The sequence below is a fragment of the Monodon monoceros genome, unplaced genomic scaffold, assembly GCF_005190385.1.
Source record: "Monodon monoceros isolate NGI ecotype Baffin Bay Population unplaced genomic scaffold, NGI_Narwhal_1 Super_Scaffold_21, whole genome shotgun sequence".
NCBI lineage: Eukaryota > Metazoa > Chordata > Mammalia > Artiodactyla > Monodontidae > Monodon > Monodon monoceros.
In genome coordinates, this window is record NW_021703778.1 from 150,463,970 (window position 1) to 150,483,150 (window position 19,181).

The window sequence follows — 19,181 nt, forward strand, 5'->3', positions numbered from 1 at the left end:
AGAAAAACAAATGCAAGTCTGGTGGAAATGAGATCTTTTTATTAGTGATAACACTGATGTTTCAACATGTGGTTTACATGTACTGAATTTCAGAATTAGAATTGCCCACTCAAACACTAACTAATTCAGGACTGGGGTAGGACTGAGACAAGGCCTGTTCCTCTAACACCCATGCTGTGGATGAGTGAGTGAGGTAAACTGGTATTTCTTGAAGGCGGCTTGCTCCCTTAAAGGACATGCCAGAGGCCGAGCTATGCACATATGGCTTCTCTTTGCAGACTATCCTTAATATTTCAGATTTTGTCACTTCCTTTCCTCTGGAAATGGATAAAAGAGGCAGTAAGAGATTCTAGGAGTGTCTTGCTAATGGAATTTCTTCAAAGTGGAGGGTAACAACAGGAGAGGGAAGGAAGAGGGAATTCCCCTTCCCTTCCTTCTACCTCTGGGGTATTAGGACATGGTTTGTTAAATTTTAATATGATTTATCCAAATAAATGTGAGAGAGCCATCTACTCTGGCCATACTAATGCTGTTTTCCTTGACTACTAAAGTTTCCAGTCTCTTTGTATTTATTTCAAGCCCACCTCATTACCCTTGCCCCAGCCTCTCACTACTTCTGGGTAAACCAGGTAGTGAGTGGTCTAATATTTTATTTGTATGAGCTGGAGATATTTTACTTGCACATGTCAGACACCCATCTCAAATGCTTTAAGCATAAAGGAGAATCTATTGCCATGTAGTTTTTAAAAGTCCAGATTTGGCCAGCTAGATCCAGGTCTTCAAATGACATCATCCTGCCGAAACTGTTCCTCTCCGTTCTGTGGTTGTCTGCTGGGTCTGCTGTCTCACCAGGGAGGCCCTAGCCCTCCAGTTATCACGTGGCCTCCAGCGGCCCTGGGTTTTCTGCTTACCCCTTCAGAAAGCCTTGTTTGCAAAGAACGTCTCTTTCCTAAGTGTTCCAGCACAAACCCTGGGGGAATATTACTGGACCAACTAGGGTTGCTGCTAATCCAGTGTTCTAAGGGGGGTCCCTAGACCAGTCATGTAAGCATCACCTTGAAACTTGTTAGAAATGCAGATTCTCAGGCTACACTGCAGACTTTTGAATAATAAACTAAGGGTGGGGCTCAGTGAACTGTGTGATTCAGATGCATGCTAAGTTTCGAAGACCATTTTGTTAGTCCACAGACCATACTCTACGGCTAGAGAGATAAAAATACACTGAGTGGTTCTGCGTGGGTAGATTGATTATTTCAGGGGCCAGGATGGGGTCGTCTTCATCCAGCCCAGATGGTTTAAGGGTGAAGTGAGGAGGGTATCTTCCCAAAGGAAGATTAGTTGTTATTATCAGCAAAAGCAATGGTTGCTGGTCAGGTAAAATTAATATGTTCTACAATAGAAACTTTTCCACAAGTACTGGGTGGTGAATTATTACACCAAGAAATATTAATAATGAATGCCTAAGGCTCACTTATTTTATCTTTATAAGGGTTAGAGCAATGAAAGTTTTCCTTCTTATTGTATGTACTGGTACCCAATTATTTTCCTGAATGGAGAAAACAAATAGTTTCATCCTTTAACTTGAGTCGTCCATGAGCTTATATTTTCCTTTATAAGATGGGACATTCTGAGCAACTGCAGGAGCGCATGGGATGCAGGGCGTTTAACTTGGGCTGGGCCAGTCATCAGCTCCCCGACTGAAGCCAAGTCAGATATCTACTATATTGAGTATTTTTTTTTCTGGAACCGAATGTTTTGTGTGGAAACAAATTAGACCTAAAAGATGTAGTAAGGGTGCTATGACAAAACGTGGTAACTTCTCCTGTTTGTATCTCATCTGTGATTTTCACAGGTACAATGGTGGGAGACCATACCCGCTTGGAATTCCACAACATTGAAACTGGTATCATGACCGAGAAACGTTACATCTCCGTTGTCCCCTCCAGTTTCATTGGCCACCTGCAGAGCCTCATGTTTAACGGGCTGCTCTACATTGACTTGTGCAAAAATGGAGACATCGATTACTGCGAACTGAAGGCTCGTTTTGGACTGAGGAACATCATCGCTGACCCTGTCACTTTTAAGACCAAGAGCAGCTACCTGAGCCTGGCCACCCTCCAGGCCTACACCTCCATGCACCTCTTCTTCCAGTTCAAGACCACGTCCGCTGACGGCTTCATTCTCTTCAATAGCGGTGATGGCAATGACTTCATTGCTGTTGAGCTCGTCAAGGGGTAAGTGGAAGAGATCGCCTAGTTTATGCTAAATGTCTTAGCTCAAACCCTGAATAAAATATGCACAGAAAAAACTGTCTGTTCTACTCTCTACCCTCTATTCCTGATTCATGCTCTCATCCCCATTGATTAAAAATATCTTTGTAATCATTAAGACTGGAAGGGAGAGAGATTCATGAGTTTGTTTAAAGACCTTCTTCTTCTAACTCAATACTGTCAGGCTTTTTAATCTGAAACGTAGTCCTTTAAACCTATGGGAAAAAAAGCTTATTTTTGCAAAAGAGGGATAGGGTATGTGTTGCATCTATCTCTGGGGCAGTATAGTCTGCAACCACCAAATTTATAGGAAGAAATGAAATACAGATATTTTCAGTACTACCATTAGCCCATATATGCAAATTTTAAAAAGCTGTTCTTGCTCCAAGATATTTTACTACTGTGTGTTGGGAAGTAGTCAAAACAAAATAGAACAAAACCCCAAAAACAGATCCATGATTGACTGTGAATTTAGATGTCGCCCCCTAATGTTTTGGAGTGTACCCAGCTGTACTGCTTTGTGTCTCTGGATTTTTACTGGGTAGTGTTAAAGAAATGGATTCAATGAGTATAGAACTCAAGTGAAGTCTGGTAGAATAGGAGCTGATTATTTTTATATTCTTAAATCAAGCTTTTAGTTATTCTTGCATGATGCCAGTCTAGCTTGGGGGATTTGAAGCCCCCAATGCCAGTTATGTACACATTGCCTTTAAACCACTGCAGGGAATCTCAAGTCATTGGGTGCTTGTGGTTCCTCCTAGGTACATACACTACGTGTTTGACCTCGGAAACGGCCCCAATGTGATCAAAGGCAATAGTGACCGCCCCCTGAATGACAACCAGTGGCACAACGTCGTCATCACCCGGGACAACAGTAACACCCACAGCCTGAAAGTGGACACTAAGGTGGTCACTCAGGTTATCAATGGTGCCAAAAATCTGGATTTGAAAGGTAAACCTTGTAAAGAAGTTTCTCCTTTTTAGAGCTTAACAGTGGAAGGGCTGTTTCCAGAGGTAAACTACAGTTTAGGAGCGCCATGCATTTTTGATACATCATACATAACCTATTTTAACAACATTGAATTATAACATGATGCAATTTGTTAGTTTTTACTTCTACCACTCCTTAGGGATGGTTTGTTTTCTCTGTAAACCTTGGGCATGTGGGAGCTGAGTGATGAGGGGATAAATGTCAAAATGTGGAGGGATCATAATACAGAGGAAGGCATGTAGGTTTTGGAATCTCAGCTGAGTCATTTACCGCCTGGGTGACTTTGGTAAAATTTCTTAGCCTTGTTCAGCTTCTATATACTTTTATTTTTTTATTTTTGGCAAAATGAGGATAATAATTGTTACTACCTTTCTGGGCTGTTAGGAGTTTTGATGGAATAATGTGTATAATATTCTCAGCATACTATTGGTAACAAGCACATAAAAAGCACTCCATAAGTGGTTGCTTTGTTGAAAATGTTGTTAATCTTTACTTCATCGTAAAATGGGAACAATACCTACCTCATAGAATGGATATGGTGATTAAAATTTGTGAGATGATGTGTATAAAATGAATGACACATAAGAAATGTTAGTTTCTTCTTTTTACAATGTAGAAACTCTGGTAATAATTTTGTTTATGCTGTTCCCCCCCCAGCTGTATTACCATTATCTAGTGAACAGTCTAATGTGACTTGGCTTTTGTTGACGTGGTTTCCATACCATTTACCCATTTGCTTTTACTACCTATTTTCCTTTCCAGGTGACCTCTACATGGCAGGTCTGGCCCAAGGCATGTACAGCAACCTCCCAAAGCTCGTGGCCTCCCGGGATGGCTTTCAGGGCTGTCTGGCATCAGTGGACTTGAATGGACGCCTGCCAGACCTCATCAACGATGCCCTCCATCGGAGTGGACAGATTGAGCGTGGCTGTGAAGGTACAACCTTTTTCTTTTTAAGCTACATTCTGTCGCAAGCCTCTTTGCTGCCTCTGCCAGTGCCTCCTTCCTTGGTTTACCAGTCCCCTCTCATCCCATTCACTATCGGACATTGCATCACCACTGATGTCCTCCTGTCACTGGCTGAGTATGTCAAGACATGTGGCACAGGCTCCAGGAAGGTACAATATGTTGGCAGATGTCTTTCATACTTGCCATAGAGGACCTTTCCTGGCATTGACATCAGGCTTCTCCTGACTTGTGCCTTTGCTTCCAGCATGGCTGAAAGGGTATCAGGGACTTTTATTTATATCTTAATACACAGGGAGGTACAAATCAGAGACTTTTATGTGAGCGTCACCATTAATAAAATATTTCTTATGTTGCTAATAGTGACTGCATTATTTAATGCAAACTGAGCAGAAGGTAGGAAAATGATGTCAGAATGCCATGATGGAGGAAGGGAAGTGACAGTTACTGAGCACTTACTAGATGTCAGGCATCTTTTGGCAGTTTCTTGGTGTGGTGTAGTGGAACAGCATGGGCTTTGATGTTAGAAAGACCTGGATTTAGGTCCACGTAGTAGTTCCTGTTGGCTGTGTGACTTTTGACAAGTTACTTAACCTCTCTGAATGATATCTTCCTCATCTGTAAAATGGGACAATAAAACTTACCTTGGAAGGTAATATATATAAGTCAGAGTTATATATAGAATGCCTGGTACATATATAGTGGTAGGATTATTATTTACAAACATTATCTAATGTGAGACATTTAATAGCATTGCATGCCCACCCATGCAGCACAACAAACCATGCTCACCCTCTTTCTGTAGATAATCCACTGTCTCTTGAGATACTAACTGAATTTTATAGGTCATTTGAGTCCAATAGCTCTTTACAATAAAAGCTATCTAGTTTTAACCAGCAGGGGAGAGCAGACACATTTTCAGCCTTCCCCAGACTCCTTGGGTAGGCTGAAAAGGTGACTCGTGTCTAACTTGAAAGGCAAAGAGGATGATCTGATCAGTCACCAGGACCTATGTATTCTTTTGTCTGATGGAGCCTCATGGTTTTTTGTGCAATATACTGTTTTCTTGTATCCCTCATTAATTTACCACATCCAACCTGTTCATTCATCTTCTAACTGTTCAACTTCATTTATCACTCCTGTTCTTAACCAGCTTCAGTCCTTCACTTGCCATCATAAAGCACATTTTAATAAAAGCTTCTCATCAGCTTCCCAGGCTTATTTATAGTATGGAAGTCATTTTCCTTTGCCTAAGGGTCAGTTTCTTGTTACCAGTTTGCACTAGTAATAAGGCTGCTTGTCCCTATAACCCTCTCCAGTTTTCTTTTAGCCAGAAATATTTCTTAAATTCTGTTAGCCAAATATGTTGTGTGTGTACAGGAGGGACAGGAAGTTGGGAATCACCAAGCATTTAAAGCAGCCACTTTGCTTTCTTCTCCTGAAAATGCACAATTTCATTCAACTCAAAAGTTTTTGTTTTATTGGCCTGCTCTTAGTTCTTTTGGGTGTTAAGGGAAGTCCTGAAATTGATGCGCCATTTGAGAATTAATTTGAGTATACTAGTTTAGGAGATTGTGGAATGACAGAAATTCCAGTTTTCCTGGAATAATTAATCACATCTAGTAAAATCATAATATAAAAGCTCATATTCAAAAGTATAAGGCTCTCTTCAAATGTTAAATATTTTTATCATGCCATCAGTTCTGTAGATTTAAAAGTCAACAGGCATCATCCATTTAACTCCATTGCAACATCGCCTGATAGAAATATAATGTAAGTCATATACGTAATTTTAAATTTCCTGGTAGCTGCATTTAAAAACAAAGATACAAAGTAACAGGTAAAGTTAAGTTTAATTTTACATTTTATTTAACTTAACCTAATATATCCAAAATATTATCATTTCAGCATATACTCATTATAAAATTTTTAGTTAGACATTTTATTTTTTTCATATGAGCCTTCAAAATCAAGTGTATATTTTGCACTTGTAGCACACCCCAATTCAGACCACACCTTTAAGGTACTCAATAGCCACATGCATCTATGGCTACTGTATCGGAGGCACAGTTCTACAGAGTATAAAAACTGGGGTTGGGCTTCCCTGGTGGCGCAATGGTTGAGAGTCTGCCTCCCGACTCAGAGGATATGGGTTCATGCCCCAGTCCGGGAAGATCCCACATGCCGCGGAGCGTCTAGGCCCGTGAGCCATGGCCGCTGAGCCTGTGCGTCCGGAGCCTGTGCTCTGCAACGGGAGAGGCCACAACAGTGAGAGGCCTGCGTACCGCAAAAAAAAAAAAAAAAAAAAAATGGGGTGTAAGGAGGTAAAGCTGTAGCATTTGATTAAAAGGAAGTCTAAACCAACCTTTATAAAAGTGGATTAAAATGTATAGTGTAAAGGTGGAATGGACTCCACTTATGAGAGCTTTAGGGGAAGTTGTGGGAGCATTAGAGAAAAGAAATTACCCATCTGATTGGAGAAAATGTTCCTATCCCTACCTACAGCTCTATGTGCAGTTTGGCATGACTCATCACATGCATTATGGTGGGTTCTGACCTTCCTCTGAGTATGGGTGATTGTTCAAAGCTGAATATTGTGGCTTGCTGGCTCTACCATCTGCATCTATGGCAAGTCCTATGGGCCTAATAACACTGCACTCTATTGCCATGGAGATAATTATGATGGTTACCCATGGAGCATTATGACCACCCCACTGGGTGGCATGAAGTGGAGGATGAGTTCTGAGGGAAGAAAGCCCTTGTTTATTGTACACAAATGACTTGGATAATTAGCCTAAGTGGCCAGGAAAAATGGCCAAAAAGTGGGTTAAGGCATAAATTACTGTCATTGGAAGTTTGCACTATTGTGAATAAGCCCTTGTAAGAGATACCAGGAGTTTTTTAGGGCACTATGGAAGATGATGGGGAGGGAAATGAAGGGCACAAAACCTTGGAAAGACTGCAAAAAAGTATCATTCTCATTGTGAATCTCTGTACATAGTACTGGACCCTCAGGAAGGCCTTTGACAGTTAGGCAAGTCATAGGAAACAGAACACAATTCTTGATTTATCATTTCTATGCCTAGAATAGGAAACAAGTGGGGGATAAGGATTCATTACTAAGAACTAAAGCCTGAATCTTGTCACGATGGTGAATGTGTTTTATTTTTAACATATTTGGGGTACACAGGCTAGGATATATCATATGTTCTTATATGTGTCAAAGTCATTGATAATGACACAAGATCCCTAAGGAGCAATTGGATTACTTTCTGTATTATGTCTAATCCCAAAGAGTCTGGAATTATTTTAAAGACACATTAATCCACTGCTCTTTGGCTCTTGATTGTTTATAGTAAGAAAGAAAAAAAATATTGAATTAGGTTTTTATTTTATGTTTCTAATATATGCAGAGTATATAATTTAGAAATTAAGTGCAATTTCTGGACAGCCTAGCCAACATCTAGCTGTGACTTGCAACCTCTCAATTTGGACTAGGAGTTTTTATGTCTGATTCAGTACTTGGCTGGTAAATATCTCTTTCTATCTTGAGGCCAGCTTTGCTGCAGAGACCAAGGCATGTATTGGCTAGAAATCCGATTCCACAACTGCAGACGGTAAACATCGGAGAGAAGCACACGTGCTTCATTTTGAGACTGGTGTAAATAAATAAAAAGGACGTTGGTTTGGTGCCATTTTGCCCACAGCCGTTTGGGTTTGGCTGCATTTTTATAAATTAAGCCAACCGAGATTGTTGGTGTTCCCAAATCACCTTCATTCAAATGCCCAATTCTAGTGTCAAATTCCTCGGTGGCATTTTCAGGAGGTTACAAGGAGTGCTCCCAAGCGACTCTTCCACGCTTAACTCCTAAATGTTCAGAATTATTTTTGTGGGCTCCGTCTGGTTGTGCACACGTGTCTTTCAGTCTGGCCATGTACTACCCTTATTTCTTGATGTTTATCCTGACTGATGGAAAATCATTTTTCTGGACCATGTGCCTTGGGGTTGGCTGTATGGTTGTGGGAAGGCTCTTGTAACCACTGCCTGTGCTCTGTCCAGTCCAACGTTTCCCCGCCCCTGCTCTGCTGATGTGGCTGTGATGAGGCCTGCTCCACCCTGGTCTCTGCGTCCCCTGTCTGTGCTGTCTCTGGAGAAGCTGTAGAGCATTTCAGTTGTCTGTTCGAGTGATGTTGATTATGCCGATTGTGTTTTCCTTTCTTTAATGTTACCCTGGTTTGCTGTACCTCTTACTAACCTCTGGTTATTGTTTTCGCCTTTTCTGTTCTTTTGCTAACAAAGTTGCGTTGACCAAAGCTGACCTGCAAGGTAGAGAAGGTTCTTGTTCCCATTACCACTTTGGACTGAAAGATGTCCTGGGTAACCCTTGGTATCTTATCTTTAGAGGACTTCAAGCTGTCACACCTCTTGGACAGCAGCGGTTATGGGGAGGGGGCTGAACCCTGTGTTCTTTATGAACAGTGGCAGAAAACCCAAATCACTGCATGAAAAATAACAACCAAGGTGAGGCGTCTTGGGGATGGGAATATGATTTCATTTTGGGGGGACCAGAGAGGTTTGACAACATCCTATATTGTGACTACCCACAGGCATATTAATCCACTTCTGGAAATGCCTCTCCAAGTAGTTGCCATGGAGGGGTTGGCTCCTTTTAATTTATTCACTAGAGACACAAGACAGCACTTGGAAAATGAAAAAAAAAAACACGCCCATTTGAGTTCTTAATTTATTATTTTCTGGGTCAGGGAGGTCATTTCTCAGAGCAGGGCTTTTGAGTGCTTAGATGTTATGAAAGATAATGCCATTTTCTCTTAACTCATTTTAAAGAAATCTTTTAGGCATTTGGGAGATATTAATCTCATTAAAACATTCTAGAGTTTTATGTCTCCTATTGGGGATTTTGATTGAGCACTTTAATTTCCTGTTTTATGATTCTAAAGAAAAAAAGTACTCTTGGGGAAGAAGAGGATCTATCGATCTATTGATTTTACCCTGAATACCCTTTAAAATGCCTGCATGTTAGATATCAGTGAGTATCTACTGCAGACACTGCTTCTTCTACCATTCAGAGAGGCACCTTGCAAAGTCTGTAATGGTTCACCTGTCCTGTCGTGTCAGGCTACTTTGACTCAGAGTAGCGAGATGAGAACCTGCATTTTAGGTATCTTTCAGCCGATAGTTGAGGGGAGAATTGAGCCTTGGATGGCCTCTGCGAATTTGCAATCAGCACAGATTGTAAGAAGTGGTTAAGACAAAGGTAGCTTTAAAAATTACTTTTCACCTAAAAGGTCATTTACTTTGCAGTGACTTGTTATATGTCATGAAGGTAACCAGTACAAGTGTCTCTCTCGGGTGGATATCAACTAGATGAGGTCTCTCTAGCCATTTTACTATAACTCTTCTTCATCCCCTCTTAGCCGATTCACAAATATGCTAATATTTCATAAAATTAATGAAAGGAACATGCACTGGATTAGTACTTTGAAGTTCTAGGTAGCGGTACAATAGTTTTCAATTTCAAATATGTAGGTTCCTTTCAGTAATATGGAAGGCTGTTGTTTTTAGACATTCTATTCAATTTTCCAAATAGTTCTACTCCATGTCACTCTGTAAATGGAGGGGAGAGAGAAGGGGACAGGATTTGATCTATAATGAGACAATTCAAGGTTGTCAAGGCTCTTTGTGACCAGACTTACTAGATAAAACTAGACAACTGCATCTCTCCCTAGACTTTACCGTTCTTCATGGTAGTAACTGTGTGGATTTTGAATCCCCAGAAACTTCCACGGGGACTTCATATGTAGCAAAATGATCTTAAAATTTCCATTCAAAGGAGAAATGGTTTGTAGGAATCATACAAAGAACTAGTTGATTTCTATGCCTACTATAAATTGTTGACCAAAGTGTAGGTATAGATTTGGGGACATAATAGAGTGTCTTAATTTGCTCATTTATAGAAGCAGTCTAGTCATCAGTATGGTTTTTATGTGATTACTCCATTGACCCAAACTCTCTTCCATTCTTGTAATGACTTAACAGTCTCTTTGTGGCAGGAGCTGTTATTCTTTGTAATTATTCTGAGTCATCTTAGTCCTTCCCAGTATTATGGCAAAAGACCTTTAGGATGTGAATGCCTTTCCCTTTTATTTTCCTGACATTGGGGTATGGACCATTACTCATGCTGGCTTTTTCGGCTACAACCTGTGGGCACAGATAGGACTAATTAACATTAAGTGTGAAGGACAATAAAAACATGACAAAGAAATGAGGCGGTCTGAAAAGTAAAGGCACATCATATTCATAAGGAAATATAACAGTGGGTCTAGGAAGTGGCAAAATGGGTCGGGGCAAGTCAACAGCTTGAATCCTCTTGTCATTGTGTTGCTGGAGTGGTGTTTTTAAAAATATTTATTTATTTGTTTGTTTGTTCATTCATTCATTCATTCTTCTCCAGTGATTGTGCTGTTCAGTTTAACAGGAACTCAGCTACTCCTGTGTATCAGATACTTAGCTAGGTACTGGGATTACAGGTGAGGTACAGTCTGACATCAAATAAATCCGTAGGAGATCAGCCAGTAGCTACAGTGCAGAGTGAAAACTGCTATGCTAGAGTGGACGTGGAGCACGCTGTGTGTCTGTGGAGGAGGGCTGCTGCGCTGTGTAGGGTCATGATGATCATGGTGGGTAGTCAGGGGATATTTTCTAGGCAGAGTTTGAACTGCGTCTGAAGGGCAACATGTTTTAGATGGATGAGAGGTGGAAGCTCACTTAAGAGCTTGGCCAGTTTGGGCACCTACAGGAAGCTCCATTGGGCTGAAATAACACTCACGTGGGGATGTGATATACACAAAGCTGGAGCAGTAGGATGGAGACGGGTGATGGCAGACTTTTTGTGTAAGGAGTTGGACTTTACCCCAAGGGCGCTGTAAGGAGGACAGAGACTTGGATCAGAGTTTCATCTTTTCAAGATCACTCTGACACCAGAGTGGAGAATGGATGAGGAGGACAGGAGGTGGGAGCAGAGAGTGGTTAGGAGGGAAGTAGCATATTCCAAGACAGAGGGAAGAGGTGTGAACCTGACAGTTGTTACTCTTGTGGGCTAAGAAGATAAACATGTTTCTCTCTCAGATGAAACCTCTGAGGAGTGAGGAAGAAAAGGAGCTTTCTCTCCTGTGTATTTCCCTCCCACCTCTGCAGTGTTGCTTTGTTTCATAGCAGATGCTTTTACACATCATGACCAAAGGTGTCAGGGAGGAACGTGATTGACGGCCCTGGTTTAGGTCACACTTTGCATCCCTCCAGGTTAAGAGAGGAAGTAGGAGCTCCCCTGAGGTCCATGGGAGGTGTTGCATTGCTGAGAGGTACAGCCCCTTGAACCTCAAGGTTCCTTGAATAGAATAACAATATCCATGGACTTTTCAGAAGTAATTTTCTAATTCCTCTTTATTTGCAAGAGGGGTATTCCTAGAGAGGAAAAGATTCCCTAAAAGCATGTTCATTTAAGAAGGGACCTGCTCAGCTATAAAAGAAATATGAAGTTTGATCTTTGGGGAGTGAGGCAGATGAGTCATAATCATGAAAAGTAAAAAAAAATAGCTCTTTATTGGTTTAGGGGATTAATCAGAATATCCTCTCCCTGCTTTCCATTATAATGCCCCTTAGCAGCTTCTGTCTTTGGAGTTGATGGGCTTCTTCTCTGGAAATGTAAGTTGTCCCTCTGCCCAGACGATGGGCATGTGGGTAGGAGAGGGCCATGTATTAATCAGATTTGGTTCCAAGTGGTGCGTATCTTAAGTAAGTCAATAAATGTTTTGAGTTTGGATACCTTGAAAACCCACAGATTCTTTCAAGTCATTTTAGGTTAAGAGTTGGCATCAGCCAAATTCTTCTAATAGGTAATTCTCCAACTTTCCTTACTGTGAGGACTATAGTTCCTCACTTCATTTTATCCAAAGCTAAGAGATGTGTTACTTTCTCTATTGTATTTTGTGTAGTATAGTGTTTGACCTCATAGAAGTCAGTTCCTCAAAGATGGTTTGCATTATGGGAAATAATAAGAGAGACAGGAATTAAATGGAACTTTCCACAGTGGTTTCTGCCTCTTGTCTCTCAACGTTGCATGACAGAGGTTTTTCACAAAAGAACTGTAACTATGACTTAACTACCTCAATGTGTTCATTTCTGCAGTCCTGACCAATTACACACCCAACTACAATGGGTAGAAATTGATTTTCCTTTCCAGCGGAATTGAGAATACCCTTTATTTGAGGGTTTCCTTAGTTCACGCACATGCTAAGGGTATTGTGTCTCCATGATGATGACAACCTTGCATGACAGATATTGTTATCGCCAGTTCATGGATGACTTTATAGATCTTATATATATTATCTGATTCAATCCTTATACCGTGTGAGGTAGAAACAACTTCTCCTTTATACAGATGGGGAAACGGGGGTTCAGAGAATTTAGGTAATTAGCCCAAGATCACATTGCTAGTAAGTAATAAAGCTGTATTTTAACGCTTATGGCCTTTCCCCTACTGTACTATATGGTGTGAGTCTGGATTTGCATATTTCCAAAGCAGAAACAGTACAGAGATAACCAGAGAGTGTCCCAGTGTCCTCCAGCTGACTTTATGATAGCTGGTTTTCATAGCAATACTATTTCACTAAGTTCTAGATGATTTGTGCACTATGTTCATGAAAACAAAGTATTTTAAATTAGCTGTCTTTTTGTCCAGCCTGGCCTTAGAAATCCCTTATCTCTCTCTCTCTTTTAAAAAATTCCCTCTACTGCTCCAACAAGCTGGTACATCAGTGCTGAGAAAAGAAGGAAAAGCAGAAAATGAGGTCCCAGTTTACATCTTCTGAGGCAGCATTGACTTTTGAGGACCTGTTCCTGATTTTAAAAAGAAGGGACGATCTAATCATTTGACCTATATTACGCAGGCACCCTCTGAAGACAGGGTGGATTGAGCAAGAAGGCTTTACGATGACACCATTCTCTCGCCTTTACACACACTCCAACAAGGGCAGGTATTACTGTCACCTCTCTTGTCTGGAAGTGTCACGTGGGTAAATTGCTTTACTCACCAAGTATAATTATTCTTCGCTGTTCATTGGCCATTGAGGGAAGTGCTGTGCTAGAGCTGGCACCAGCACAGGAATTTTCAGGAATTTTGTAAGCTTCTTGGCATCATGTAACACATATTCGCTTGAAATTGGCTGTGGTGGGAGTATTTTACGCCATGAAACTCAGCTTACATACATGTTACAGATCAGGTTTTATTTTATTTTTTTTCCCTCGGAGTTCTAGTTGTTAACAGGAACACAGGAAATCAAAGGCCACTGGAGATAAAGAACTCATGAAGGCGTCTTGGTTTCAACCAATTCCCATGCCCATCTTGACTTATTTTAACTCATTGTATGGTGAGAGGGCTGAAGTGATTGAGGAGAACCGGGGTGTTATTGAAACTGTCCCCATGTCCCACAACTGTTGGATTTTATTGTTGGTCTTTTTCGCTCAGCGCCCTAACCAAGCAACTGTTTTGAACCCTTGCTTGAGGAGAGGAAGCCATAAACACCTGAGCATCCTCGATGAGCCCTGTCTCAGTGCCTTTCTGAGCATGAGCAAGGCATAGGTCCTGCCCTCAAGATGAAGAAGTAAGATCTTGGGAACACAGCTGCTCTTAGGTCTTTCTGCCAATGAAATTTTATAATAACATTCAGGACCCTGTTCTCTGACTTTGCTTAATCTTCTGGAAAGTGGGAACTAGAGCATTCACTTCTCAGCTGGCTCTTTATGAAGAGGGATGCTTGACACATTTAAGGATCATTGCTTTCTTATTTTAAAATTAAATAGAAGTGAGTTGGGTTTCTGCCAATTAAAAGGGATGAATCTTATGTTGCCTGTAAATGACTCCCTTTGGAAAACCCCAGAGGACCCAACACTGTAAATGTAGAAGTACTTTGAGAGCTACAGAAGTATCTTTGTTGTAGGGACCAAGACATACTTGCAGCTAAGTAAGGATAACCTTATCCCTAATGTCAAGAATACCTTTCATGAAGCCTCAACACTTTAATTCTTATATTTTAGCAATAGAGACTGTAGGTTGCTCAGGAAGTTGGTAAGGATCTTTCGCACATACACACATATGCACAGATACATATATCTATGTATATTCATCTTCCTTTTTTTGTTCTTTCTTTTTTTCTTTCCCACTCAATTACTGCTCAGTCATCCTTCCTCTATGAAACCATGTAAATTTTAAAATGTAAAAGCGGAAGGGTTTATGAACTTACAAACGTGGGAAATAAAATTGAAGGTGGAAGATACCTCTTTAAGCAGCCCATGGCAGCTCGCATACAGCTTCTTCCCATGGCAGCTGGGCCTTATATGGGGCCAGCAAACCCTTTGACTGGCACAGAGTTCTACTGTGGTGATGCTTCACCAATCAGGTTCCAGTCACAGATTCTAAGCCCTTTGACAAACACCTCATGCTGTGTGATTAAAGACGATGAATATTGTTAAGCCAGCCCCACCTGGTCCCACCAGCGGGCTACCAGCCTTGCCCTTTAGGATAAATGGATATTGGGAATCAGCCCAGATGTATCATTCCAGGCTCCCCCACTCACCAAGCCTATCTTTCCGTTATGGCCAAGACCAGCTGGTGCTGGTTATTTATCCATTTTAAACTGGGATGTTTGAGGCATAGGCTTGGTTAAGTCCTACTTAGGCATTAACAGATACACACTCTGATACAAGTGTCCTGTGCTTCCAACAGCACTTCTGTCTCAAGGACCTGCAAGTAATAAAAGGCAGTCTGTCAACTTTTGATTTTTCGAGACCTTGAAGAGGAGTTGACTGAGTCAGTTTGCATGTACAGCAAAGGTGGATTTGAGCAGTAACAGGCATGAAATGACTGTCTGGGACAATTCTTAGAAATAAAAACAACCCCAGATTCAAGCAGAATAATGAGAAATTTGTGGCAGCCATCAGAGTTATCATGTGAAAAAAATAAAGAAAAAAGACAGTGCAGTGCTTTCCAGTAAACTAAAAACAGAGCTGGGAGTTAAAACCGAAATACCTACAAACATCATTGACAACTTACTTAGTCCTTTCATGCATACTTCTGTTGCCTTGTCACTTTCCCTACTACACAAAGAAAGTCACCATCCGTTCTCAAAAGAATATGTGACTATTTTAGTGAGGATTCATTACATATTTAATACACCAGCCCTATACAGGGAGTCCCTGAAGCTTTAGTGTAGTTTGTAGTTACTATTAATAATTTAAAAACTTTCTAAATATGTAATTCCAAAGGTTTATGTTATCTTAGAGTATCTGGAATTTTAGGTTGATTTGGAAGAATGTTTTAGATAAAATTATTAAGTCTTCAGAAATATCTGTTATGTTTATAAATATACACATTTGATATAGATTTTTGTTCATATACTTAGACAAAACTAGATCTTCCTGTTTATTTTTAATTGAATTTTGAACTGAAATAGCATTTGAAAATTTTCTTTGTTAAAACAGCCACATCCTTACATTAAATGTAGGTTAGAGTACTCTTGCTAATCTAATGGCAAGACACACACACACACACGCACACACACACGCACACACGCACACACGCACACACACACACACACACACACACACACACACACACACCCTCTGGTTTATCCACATCCATAGAGGTTAGGTGGATCAGAGGTTAGGTGGATCAGTTGTAGAGTTAGCACGCTTGGGTTGGGTTTGAGACCTCACCCTGCTACTTGTTACCTGTGGGACCTTGCAAAAAAAATCACCTGACGGTTCTGTGACTTACTTTACTTTTCTGAAATCCTTGCCTTCCAACTTGATCGTCAGTCAAAAAATTCTTTTGTTTTTGAAGTTCTGGATGTCTTCCATGAGAAAATCGTTCCTGTTTCTCTGATTCTTTAATACTTACAATTGCTTCATCATGTGTTTATGAAGACTAAATCAACTAGTATCTGAAACACGCTTAGTACATTGTCTGACACATGATAAGTGCTAGGTAAGTCCCTTGTTTCGTTATTGTTATATCCTCGGTCTGATTCGTATAAGATCAAATTATATCAATGGATGTGCAGTCGGAAACATTGTTTGAAGTTTTTCTTTTTCCTTTTTTCCAGAGCATTTTGGTATGTTTCTTTACCTTTTCTTTTTTCTTCCCTTCTTTCCTTCCCCCTTCCTTCCTTCTCTCTCTCTCTCCCTCCCTCCTTCCCTCCTTCCCTTCCCTTCTCTTCCCTTCCCTTCCCTTTTCTCTCTCTCTCTCTCTCTCTCTCTCTCTCTCAATTTTGAAGACAGTATGAGAATATGAGAAATAGATACAGATATAAGATATAGTGTATTCAGGAAAGGATGTCCTTAAATAGTTTGAAATAAGAAAAGGAGCTTATATTGCCATTTAGAAAGTGTTTTAGAGTCTAGTCCAAACTTGTACTCATTCAACACAGTTATTGCATACTGTCCCTGGGCATTGGGGACCCAAGAGCCTTTGTCCCAACATCTGCTGAGATTAAATGAGTCTAATAGTTAAATCAGAAGAGGAAATGTGGTCAATTAAATACCACCACTACCCGCAAAATGTTTGTTTCCAAGTAGAAAATTGCTTATATAAGTTGATACTTGTAAATCCTATGGATAAATTAGTTAGGAAAACCACATGGCTTTAAGTCACAAAAGAATGACTTTATTTCTTTATCTTTTTTATTCTCTTGTTTTTTTTTAATTTCATCTATTAAGTAGAAGTACGTTTTTATTTTGTTTTTTTAAATTTCTTCCAACATCTTTTGAATTTTCTTTTTTAAAAAAAATTTTATCAGAGTATAGTTGATTTTCAATGTTGTGTTAGTTTCACGTGTACAGCAAAGTGAATCAGTTATACATATACATATATCCACTCTTTTTTAGATTCTTTTCCCATATAGGCCATTACAGAGTACTGAGTAGAGTTCCCTGTGCTATACAGTAGGTCCTTATTAGTTATCTGTTTTATATATGGTAGTGCCTTGTTCTTTCTTTCATTCAATACTTTACACCGAATACTTTATCAGAAACTAGAGATATAAAAGGTGAGCAAAACAGACAAGGCTTCTGCCCTCAAGGAACTCATATTCCAGAAGGATGAGACAGACAATAAAGAATTTAATAAATAACTTAGTTACAGTCCATGTAATTGTTGTGAGTTAAATAAAGTGGGAAATAGGCTGGAGAGTAAATGAAATGCTGATGGGGACTTCCTTAAATAGGATAGTCTGAAGAAAGATCATTTTGAGCTGAAACTTAAAGAAAAAATGAACCAGTCATTTGAAAATCTGCAGGAAGGACATTTCAGGCTATGGGTTGGCCAAGAGCAAAGGACCTTGAAGGTAGGGATGGTCTTGAAGTGTCAGAGCAGGGGTCCTGGAACGGAGCAGCTTCAGAACCACGCAGAGGGCTTGTCACAGCTCAGGTTCCTGAGCCCCGCCTCCAGCCAGTAGGTCTGGGTGGAGCCTGAAAACATGCATTTCTTACAAGCTCCCAGGGGATGCAGGTGCTGTTGACTCTGACTCAGGCCCACGCTGTGAGCACCATTGTGTTAGAGAGGAATTGGAAGGAGGAAGGGATGGCTGGAGCGTGGTGTGCTGGAGGTGAGTGGTAGGAAATGAGTCTGGAGGAGGAGGCAGGGGCCCTGGGATCTCACCCTAGAAAGGAAGTAGGATTTCAGGCTCAGATGGATGAGAAGTCATTGCAGGTTCTCCTGGTCTTCACTGAAACCCTGAAACTGCCCTTGTTCTTAGACGGTTACCGTGTAGCCAAGTCTTTGAGGGTTATCCGATTCTGAATGGCATTCGCCCCTTAATGCGTGGGAAACAAATCCCGTGGACTTTGGAAATGGCCTATAATTCCCTCTGTATGGGATTCCGACCAACCTTTGACAGACGGGACTGATTGCTTGCTTTGCAAAGAACCATTCTCCCATGCCCAGGTTTTAGAAGTATGAGATATTGGCAAATCCGGGGGCTGCAGTTCAGATCAGCTCCACATTTACTGAAACACTTTCTCAGCATCTGGCACAGCGCAGGACATAACCAAAGCATAGTACGTGCTTGGCACAGCAGGGACATAACCAAAGCATAGTACGTGCTTTCTAACTGTAGGCAGCATTCACTCTTTGGGGGACAAATAGTAAAAAAATGTGAAAGAATTAGAGGATTACGTAAGCAGAGTACACTGCCATGTGTAATAAAGTGTTAAATATTATCACATGTAAATGTTAGTGATGCGGATAGTACGTGCCGTGGCCCCCAGGAAGTGGGAGAATTGTTGTCTGAAGTTACTGGGGAATGTTTGATATCCAGGAGGCATTTTAGCTGGTCCTTAGAAAATGGTTAAAATTTGGCTAAAGAGGAAGAGAAAGACACGGGAAAACTTTTGTCTTCAGATTCAGTGAACATGCAAAGAATTAGTGTTTTCCCAAAGTTTTTGCTGTTCTGCTGCCTTTCAAGGGAAAGCTTTCCATGTGTTTCTGATTCTTGAGCACAATTGAATTACTAGCCCATTGTCTGGTGAGAGCTGTTTGGTCAGGGAGCCCCATGGACTTCTCAGAAGCTTTTGTCCTTTGAAAGAAGCTGTCGTGATTTGCCATTGTTAATGAGCCTTGTACTACACAATGCTCAAGTTTAAGACCCACTGAGAACATGACCATGAACCTCCTTTCATCTCCACATGGGGGAACCACATGGCATATAGCAGCTGCAGAAACCCAGCAGCTATGCTGCTCCCCCAGTGTTAGTAATTGTCTTTAAGTTTCTTATGTCATATCCTAACAGCTTTGTATTAGGAGTGATGGTCTGTACTGCTTCTACCCTTCATGAATAAATACAAAATGTCTTGCCACCCGGAAGACAACCCCTTTGTAGTC

The 19,181-nt window shown here is 40.7% G+C and overlaps 1 protein-coding gene across 19 annotated transcripts in view; it reads left to right on the forward strand.

Annotated features, from left to right (window-relative positions):
• NRXN3 (neurexin 3) overlaps positions 1 to 19,181 on the forward strand; it is a 1,692,180-nt gene that overhangs the window by 795,673 nt on the left and 877,326 nt on the right. For all 19 annotated transcript variants that reach the window (XR_003795953.1, XR_003795956.1, XR_003795954.1 and 16 more), the window contains 3 exons: positions 1,853 to 2,234; positions 3,032 to 3,222; positions 4,024 to 4,197. Coding sequence is in view for 15 of the 19 variants with exons in the window: in XM_029238319.1 (XP_029094152.1) it covers positions 1,853 to 2,234; positions 3,032 to 3,222; positions 4,024 to 4,197 (747 nt within the window). In the remaining 4 variants the exon portion in view is untranslated. The remainder of the gene's footprint in view (positions 1 to 1,852; positions 2,235 to 3,031; positions 3,223 to 4,023; positions 4,198 to 19,181) is intronic.